Source organism: Trichechus manatus, unplaced genomic scaffold (genome assembly GCF_000243295.1).
Source record: "Trichechus manatus latirostris isolate Lorelei unplaced genomic scaffold, TriManLat1.0 scaffold00054, whole genome shotgun sequence".
NCBI lineage: Eukaryota > Metazoa > Chordata > Mammalia > Sirenia > Trichechidae > Trichechus > Trichechus manatus.
In genome coordinates this window covers 3,385,773-3,395,560 of record NW_004443990.1, presented here as the reverse complement: position 1 = coordinate 3,395,560, position 9,788 = coordinate 3,385,773, and the positions used below count along the sequence as shown (strand labels likewise).

Genomic DNA, 9,788 nt, shown 5'->3' with positions numbered 1-9,788 from the left:
CATAATGTCCTCCAGTTTCATCCATGTTATGAGATGCTTCACAGATTCATTGTTGTTCTTTCTCGTTGCATAGTACTCCATTGTGTGTATGTACCATGTTTGTTTATCCATTCATCTGTTGATGGGCATCTAGGTTGTTTCCATCTTTTTGCTATTTTGAACAATGAAAGCAGCAGCTATTCTTAATGTCTACATGTACAGTTCAGTGACATTGATTATATTCTTCAAATTGTACACCCATGCTTGCCCTCCTTTTCCAAGTTGTTCCTTGGCCATTAACATAATCTCACTGCCACTGAAGTTTCTTATCTAATCTTTCAGGTTGAGCAGCAACCATTCTTAACTAGTAGTCCAAGATTTTGGAAAAGTTTTATTTCTTTCTGCCAATTCTTCTGAATTACTGAATTTTATTTTATATGAATCATCTATGAATAGCCAAGCAAGTGGATAAATGATTTAATGAATATCTGGATTAAGGAAAATTTCATCCATTCTGGAATAAGTTACTTAAATTTTTATGAAATTGATCTCTTTCATTGGGACTTTAGGCATATTAACTTGCATTTATATATATTTTTAATTTAAAACTTTGCCAGTAGTCATTTTGGTGGGCTAGTTTGAAGCGATGTATCTTGTATAGTACCTAAGGTGAGCAGGATGTGACTTTGTCAATCATAGTGGCACACCAAAAAAAAATTGCATAGATCATGATGCTTAACATGACAGAAAAAAAACTGAAGAGTTTCATGTGAGAGAGTGATCAGTGTGTATTATAATGTTAGCTTGATGCTTCTGGTGTGGGATTTTTCTAAAGGTAGCACTGAGAGCAGAAAAGAGTTGTACAAAAATGCTTCTGCTCCACAAGATAACGGTAGGAAGTTATAAGCCCAGATGCAGGTGGTAATACAGGCCTGGCCAGCTCTGGAAATGAAACATAGCCACAGGGTATATCTTGTGAGGTGGCTTCAAAACCATGGTTCAGTGTTAACTACTCTGTGGTCTTTAATTTAGAATTAAGTAAAACTAAATTAAAGAAGAAACAATTATGTAATACAGCTTTATCACATCTAAAAGAAGTTAGTCTTTTGTATTTAAAATGAAGACATCATAGGAGATTAAATGGAACAACAGAGACAAAAAATCTTTAAGGATAACCCCCATCCCCACCTTACACACACACACATATACACACACACACAAGAAACTGTATCAAGTTGAAACTAAGAATAATTGTTTTTTTCCCCATACTGCCCCATCTGTATGCTTCAGTGTAGTCATGAAACATATATATCCCTGGTGTTAGACATCATTTGGACCTGTTGACACCATGAGCAATTTATGACTAAACTATCCAGTAAGTAGTTAACTTTTTTTTTTTTACATTTGAGCATCTATTTTGTAAGAATACTATCAAGTTTCATTGTATATCTTGGCTGTGTACTGGTACCTTTGAAGAAAGTTGTGTTCACTTAAATGTCTTGAATTATTCATCTACAATTTTTGATAATCACTTGCTTGAAAACTTCCATCTAATTTGTTAGAGCTTATCTAATTAAGTGATATCCTGTTTGTGTAAACTGAAAGAAGGAGCCCTAGTGGCCGAATGGTTAAGTGCTTGGCTGCTAACCGATAGGTTGGCGATTTGAACCCACCCCACAGCTCTATGGGAGAAAGACCTGGCGATCTGTAAAGATTACAGCCAAGAAAACCCTATGCAGAGCAGTTCTACTCTGTCACATGGGGTTGGTATGAGTCAGAATCCATTCGAGGGTACACATTAACAGCAACAGCAAACTGAAAGATTCATTATCAGACTATAGTCAAGAATATTCATTTTAAAGCTTATATTGTAATATTAATAACTCTGGATTTCTGCTGCCAAGTTATTTTTCTTTTAACAATTCAGTGACTTTTAGTATATTTAGATAGTTGTGCAACCATCACCACAATTTAATTTTGGAACATTTCTGTCACCTTAAGAAGAAATCTTGAGCCCATTTACAGTCACTCCTCATTCTCACCCCTAGTTGTAGGTAACCACTAATCTACTTCTTATCTCTGTAGATTTGCCTTTTCTGGACATTCCATCTGAACTGAGTCATGATATGTGGCCTTTTGTGTCTGTCTTCTCTCACTTAATATGGTGTTTTTGAGGATCATCCATAATGGTAGCATATATCAGTACTTCATTCCTTTTTATGGCCGAAGAGTATTCCATTCATAGATATGCCATGTTTTATTTAGCCATTCACCAGTTGATGTTCATTTGGGTTGTCTCTACTTTTTGGCTGTTGTGAATAATGCTGCTGTAAACATTCGCATTCAAGTCTTTGTGGAAAATTTATTTTCATTTATCTTGGGTAGATAACCTAGGAGTAGATTTGCTGGGTCATATGGTGAATCTGTTTAACGTTTTAAGAAACTGCTAAACTAAACAGTGGTTGCACCATTTTACATTCCCACCAGAAGTGTATCTTTACCAAACTTATTGCTAATTATAGGCATCGTAAAACCAAAAACCAAACCTATTGCCGTCGAGCTGATTCCAACTCATAGTGACTCTATAGGGCAGAGTAGAACTACCCTCATAGGGTTTTCAAGGAGCAGCTGGTTGATTCAAATTGCTGACCTCTTGGTTAGCAGCTGAGCTCTTAACCACTCCCATAGCCATCTTGTTGGGTGTGAAGTATCTCAGTATGATTTTGGTTTGTATTTCCCTAATGACCAATGATGTTGAGCATTTTTTCAGGGGCTAATTGACCATTTGTGTATCTTCTTTAAGGACATATCTATTCAAATCCTTTACTCACTTTTTTAAAAGTTGAATTATTTATCTTTTTATTATTGAGTTGTAGTAGTTTTTTATATACTCTTTTTCTGTTGGTTGTGTTTTCACTTCCTTTATGGTATCTTTTGAGGTGTGAAAGTTTTAAATTTTGATTAAGTCCGATTTATTAATTATTTTATCCCTTCGTCTCTTGGTGTTGTGTCTAAGAAATCATTGCCTACCCAAAGATCATGAAGATTTACTCCTATTTTCTTCTTTGAGTTTTATAGTTGTAGCTGTTACATTTAGGTCCGTGATCCACTTTGAGTTAATTTTTGTGTGTGGTATAAGGTAAGAGCCCAGATTAATTTTTTTGCATGTGGATATCTAATTGTCCCAGCACCATTTATTGAACAACTATCTCTTTCCAGTTTGTCTTGGCATCGTTGTCCAAAATCAGTTGACTGATATGTAAGGGTTTATTTCTGGCCTTTCAGTTCTATTTCATTGATTTGTATGTCTTGATTGCTGTAGCTTTGTAGTAAGTTTTGAAATTGAAAAGTGTGAGTCCTCCAACTTTGTTCTTCTTTTTCAAACTTGGTTTGGATTCTTTGTATTTGTTTGAATTTTAGGATCAGTTTGCCACTTTCTGCAAGAAAGGAACCTGGGATTTTGACAGATTGCATTGAATCTGTATACCAGTTTGGGTCGTATTGCTATCTTAACAATATCAAGTCTTCTGATCCATTAACATGGAATATATTTCCATTTTTTTTTTAGGTTTTCTTTAATTTCTTTCAGCAATGTGTTATAGTTTTCAGTATGCAAGTCTTGTACTTCTTTTGTGAAATTTATTCCTAAGTATTTTATTCTTTTTGATGCTATTGTGAATGGAATTATTATCTTAATTTTATTTTTAAATTGTTCATTGCCAGTGTATAGAAGGTTAATTAATTTTTGCACCCATTTTTTTCTATGATCAGAATAAATGTTTGGCCAGCAAGACACCTAATTCTTTGAGAGTACTGCTGAATTATTTTGCCTCAATCTGTCACATCATACACTATAATATCTTGGACTGATTGCTGTTACCTTAGGCTTTGTCCATAGCATTTTGTTAGTCTCTGTATCAGAAGCGTATCAGAATGGCACTTTGTGTAAATCATTTGGTTTAGTAACTACATTTGGCTTAGTAGCGCACTTAGTTTTGTAATGCACAAAAATACATTTTTTGAAGAGATAAATGGAACTTTTGAAGGAAAAATCACCTGGCCTTGTATGTAGATCATTGATGAGTAGTATCTGTAGCTCGGTTGTCATAGTATTGTTTGTGTACCATATTTTGTTCATCACATTTGCCTGTTATTGAAGTACAGAGAATTTTAAGCTGGTTTATTTCATTCATTCCCGTTCAGTAATGGGGCAAAACATTAAATTTTGTGTTTTATGAGACTATTGATTTTTAAAACTTTAACATATTTTTCAGGGTCAGTTAAACGAAAGCATGGACCATGGGGGAGTTGGACCATATGAACTGTAAGTTTATATGAAATGATTTTCATTGTGCTGTCTTTTTTATGAGTAAGCTATATCAGCTGCAGTTCATAATCATCATGTGATTCCAATAACCTTTTCTTAAATACCTAGTCATATTTATAGACTTGGCTTGTTGAGTTTGGTACCAAAATCTGATCAGTATAATAACATATCCAGAGTTTCAGATCATGTATGGATTTTGAGCAAAAGATATTCATTCACCTTCAGAGTATACCGAATATGAGTCTGAGTAGGTTAGGAATTTTTATTAGATTAATACAGAAAACTGGGGGCAGTCGTGGTTCAGTGGTAGAATTCTCACCTTCCATGAGGAAGGTCTGGGTTCAGTTCTTGGCCAGTGCACCTCAAGTGCAGCCAGCACCCATCTGTCAGTGGAGGCTTGCATGTTGCTGTGAGGCTAAACAGGTTTCCGCAGAGCTCCCAGACTAAGACAGATTAGAAAAATAAGGTTGGATAGTATATAATCTCATAGAGATTTTGAATGAACTAAACTTGAATAACTAGCAACCTTTTTCCTTTGTCAGCTTAATAAACCTGTTCTAATTTGCTTTAGTTGGGGACATTTGATGCTTATGAAAATTAATGATTGATAGCACATTCTGTGAATAAGCAGACAGTGATCAGGCCACCCTAATTTTAACCTGTCACATCATTAAATCATGAGTTTACTTAGAGCACAGATACTAAATTTGCTGTCATGTACTTTTTTTCTTTTATTTAATTGGATTACTTTTCTTTCTCTTCTTTCTAACAGTATGCTGAAGGTAATTAACATTCTGCAAATTTACTTTGGTTTTGCTTTTCTTCCCAGTGGCATGGAACATTGTGAGAAATTTGAAATCTCAGAAACTAGTGTGAACAGAGGGCCAGAAAAAATCAGACCAGAATGTTTTGAGCTACTTCGGGTACTTGGTAAAGGGGGCTATGGAAAGGTAGGAAGTAATTTTTGAAATGAGAGCCGTTGTCTGTATTGGGTAGATTAAGTTTTACAACCTAATTCCAGCAGTCCTCTTTAGTCTTCTTTGTTAGCCATCAGCAAAGGATATGACCACTTACCTAGTGTGATTTGAAAAATGTGTAGAAGTTTTGTTTTTCCTTCTCTTTCTACCACCACACACATAAAAGCCTGGCACATAATAGGCAGTCAGTAAACATTTGGTGAATAAATAAATAGGCAACTGTGCCAGACAAAGTCTTTTATTGGTTAAATGTTACCCTCTATAAGTATCCTCTTAAAATAACAAACAAAACATTCCTTACTTTAAGGAGACATGGCACATTGACTTGCTACCTCTTAAGGAGGGCTTAATTTGAATTGATTTTCTTTGTACAGTATCTGGAGCAATAGAGTTAAGGAAGCTGAGAGAATATAAGAGGGGAGAAGAAAACTGAAGAAATCTTCCTACTTTTATAGATTTTTGTAAAGTTTTCTAACGTAAGACTTTACTTGCGTGTTCTGCCTAAGAAAATTATACCTAGTCATTCTCTATCAAAAGACAGGATTTGGGTAACAACTTGGTTAGGAATAAATTTAAGGACTACTTACGCTATTGTGTAGTGTTATTCTTGCAGAGCATGACCTTTGTAGCTTATTCTTAGGCTTAAGGACACATTCTAATATGTTCTAATCATTCTGAGTGTGTAACACATGCACTTTGAGTCTCACATGTTTTAGCTGTTGCATGAAAATGTTTTATAACCAGTCATTTTAAGGAATAGGTTAACAGTAATTCAAGTCAGCTATTATTAAGTTGTTTTATGTGTAGTATCCCTGGGAGAAATTTCTGAAATACAATTTTTCAGTTTGGTGATACGCTTCTGAGAACCCCATTATAGCTCATCATTAGGAGGTCACTGCCTATCTTTGCCACCAGATGGCAGCAGACCTAACAGGAACGTCCCATGCTGTGTGGAACTCACTGTTAAATCTTTTCATGGGGTCTTCTCTCTTAGGTGATCATTTTTGCACACGGACCTTCATGGCGCTAGTTTTTACAAGAATATAAACTACTGTACCATTTGTTTCTTATAAATAGGAGTTCAGGGAATGTGACTGGCATAGTTTTGCTTTTAATAACACTTAGTCAAATACTTGTATTTTTTTTATCCAGGTTTTTCAAGTACGAAAAGTAACAGGAGCAAATACTGGGAAAATATTTGCAATGAAGGTGCTTAAAAAGGTGATTCCCCACTCTCTTTTTGTCCACACTATATCCTTAATTGCTATAAAATCAAATTTTGGCCTAAAATTCTCTTGTCAAAAAATGCACTTGTAGCACGATTATAATTGAAATACGTTTTCTTACTGTTATTATTATTTTTAAATTTCTGCTTGGTGAGGGTAGAGCGCTTTTAATTCCCCTCTGTAGTAACTCTTTAGCTCTTTGTTTTAGTCTCCATAGTTAAGTATTAAGCATTACTGCTATCTTTTAACTCAGGAATTTTAGAATTATGTATTGACTTCCTATTATGATAGTTAAAATTTTAATCTCTTTACTCCTCCCTCCCTTCTTCTTATCCCCTCATTTTGCATAGTTTTCTTTGAACGGTACTATTGTCTTTCCATGTCTTCGAACAGCTCTATAAAACACCTTTCAGTCCAATGTTCTATGGTCAGACTTATTAGATAATTTATCCATTCTATTATTTTCCTGGAGACATCCCTTTAGAAATCTTCTATGCCCTTGTTCCCATGTGGACTGGTAGCTTTCTAGGCATGTTGCATAGCTGTCATTACTGAAATCTCCCTTCACCACAATCCTTCGACTCCTTTTGGCTCCTTCAGTGTTGGATCTTTTGTTTCCTGGATCTCATATCTTCCGTTTTCTTAGTTTATGCCTTTGTTCCTTTGTTTTAGTGATCATCTACTATTGGTTTCCTAAGAAAGAGTATGTGAAGGTAAACTTTTTAAAAAATATTGCATATCTTTATTATTGCATTTCTTTATTATATCCTTATACTTGTTTTAGAATCTCTAGTGGCACAAACCATTAAGTCCTCAACTGCTAGCCCCAAAAGGTTGGCGGTTTGGACCCATGCAGAGGCCTGGCTGTCTGCTTTTGAAAGGTCACAGCCTTGCATACTTTATGGAGCAGTTCTACTCTGCACACATGGGGTCTCCATGAGTTGGAACCAACTGACAGCAGATAACAACAACATACTTGTTTTATTGTTTGGGTATAGGTTTTGAAGTTGAAAATCAGTTTCGCTTAGAATTTTGCTACATTTTCTTCTACCTTTGAGTGTTTGTGTTGAGAAATCCTTTGCCGTTCTGATTCTCAGTCCTTTACACATGACCTGATTTTCTCTGAAAATATTTAAAGTTTTTTCTTTATTCCTGATGTTCCAATTTTTTTTTTTATTTGTTTAGTTTTACTCTTCAGTCTTAAAGTTTGTCTTTCACTTCTGGGACATTTTCTTGCTTTCTCCCTGCTCAGTCGTCATCTTTTGAGGTGTGGAATTATACTTGTCTCCTAGTTTTATTGAAGATGAATTGTGTATGTTCAGTTTCTTGTTCTTGTTGTTGGGGACTGATTTCTGAAAAGATTCCACTATCTTAAAATAAATGTTCTGGTAGGGAACTACATTAAAAGATCAGCAAAATGACTTTTGTTGTTGTAGTTGTTAAATTATAGATTTTGTAATACTTTGCTTCTTATCTTCTTCCTGTTTTTCACTCAGGCAGTACAAATGACTCCCCAATGTAAAAGTCAAGATTGAAATATCATGAGCACAACTTTATTGATGATGACCTTAAAAAAGCCATTTTGGTATTCTGAACTTTAGTTCTGAATTCTGAACTGTGTCAGTAAATCAGGATTAATATCTGCTGTTTGGCTTTACCATTGGAATCTTTTACAATTCATGATTTTTTTTTTTTTTAATCTGTAAAGCATGTTAAGTGTAGAATTGGAGACAGTATAATAATGTTTATCGTAGAAATGTTAAAAGAAGTACTGGTCAAGATTCTTACAGTAATCCATTCCTTTTGATATGTTGCTTACTCATGCCTGATAATCAGGGCAGACCATGTTAGTCATAATTACACCTTGAGTGAAATGTGTTTCTGCCATAGGGATCTTTAATAAAGAATGTGTTGGGTTTTTTGGTTTTTTTTCTTTCCTTACTGATGGTGGGTGTGGGTGGGGTATTGGGAAAGTTGTAGACAATTATTGTTAAGAGTCAGGCTTCTTTTTTGGGCCAGGCTTCCAAGACCTAACCTGCTTGCGTCTCCTTTTGCTTGGTTACCATTCCTTCCCACTCTCAGGGTTCTTGTTTCCTTAAGCCTGGCAAGAGAATCACATTCTGTCTCATTTCCTCTTTGCTGTCCCTGAAAACAAGCTTATAGCAAAAATAATGAAAGTGAAGAGGATGCATAGCTAAGTTAAGTCCAGGGTTTTAATTCCTTAATCTCTAGGACTCCCTTTGAGTTTCCTCCTTTTGATTTTATTATCCTGGAAGTAGAGTACTAAACCCTAGCGTTCCCCACTCCCCTCCCCCTAACCCCTATCCATAGTATTGAGTAAGAGTATATCTCTTCTCAGCCTTAAAGATGAAATCAGAGAAGAGCCAGGTGTTCCTTATCTCAAGGTAGTTGTTTGTACCTGGACATTAAGTCTGGGTTATAGCAGTTCTCCTGGGACTGTTTAACTCCTTATAGGAATGGTCCCATTTGGGTATTTGCTCATGGTAGAATGTTGAAAAAAAGACTATTCCCAACAACCATTTCCCTACCCTATCAGTTGCAACAACAACAAAAGAAGTACTCTGGAAGCACTGCCCATGGCATTAGTTCCCCCACACTATAAATTTTAGAACCCTTAGCCAAAGACTTTTAGGTCATAGATTGGACATACTTCCGTCCCTTTCACTGAACCAATTGAGAGGATACTGTGTGCTAGACATTATGTTAAATACTAGGATTTAGCATCTGAGACAAATGTAGTTTCTGCCCCTCACTTTGATTACTGTATATTCCAAGGGAAGAACTTATAAGCTTATTCTTAACAATTACTCTTCTACCGTTTAGTCACAGCCCTTTTTCTGTTGAGTTTTAAGCCTATACAGCTCTCTCCTCTCACCTGTTATCTACCATCTCCTGGTTTCCCCTTCAAATTTATGGAGACTAGAATACCTAGTTCAGTCTTTCCTTGCCCCTCCTCAAGCCTTGTCATCCTGAATGTCTTCACTATTCTTACATTGAATGGGTAATCCATAGCTTAGCCTTCTAATTCCTTGATGATCTCAACTCCATCAGCTTTAACTTCCATTCTGCTTTCTTCGCCAGCTCTCTTGGCTATATCCTATATCTCTGAAGTAATGGCCTTTAATAGAACAGTAACTTTCTGACTTTTCTAGTCCCACAATGCCTGGTCTTTTGCCCTAAGCCCTTTAGTCCTTTGACCTCTCCATTTTTTTCCCCTAAGTTCTTAGCCCTCTTCTTGTTTCACTTTACAGTAAGTCC

The 9,788-nt window shown here is 35.7% G+C and overlaps 1 protein-coding gene across 3 annotated transcripts in view; it reads left to right on the top strand.

Moving 5' to 3' along the window:
• RPS6KB1 (ribosomal protein S6 kinase B1) overlaps nucleotides 1-9,788 on the top strand; it is a 39,334-nt gene that overhangs the window by 5,398 nt on the left and 24,148 nt on the right. For all 3 annotated transcript variants that reach the window (XM_004377849.1, XM_023732700.1, XM_023732699.1), the window contains exons 2-4: nucleotides 4,254-4,303; nucleotides 5,136-5,256; nucleotides 6,436-6,504. In XM_004377849.1, the coding sequence (XP_004377906.1) occupies nucleotides 4,254-4,303; nucleotides 5,136-5,256; nucleotides 6,436-6,504 (240 nt within the window). The remainder of the gene's footprint in view (nucleotides 1-4,253; nucleotides 4,304-5,135; nucleotides 5,257-6,435; nucleotides 6,505-9,788) is intronic.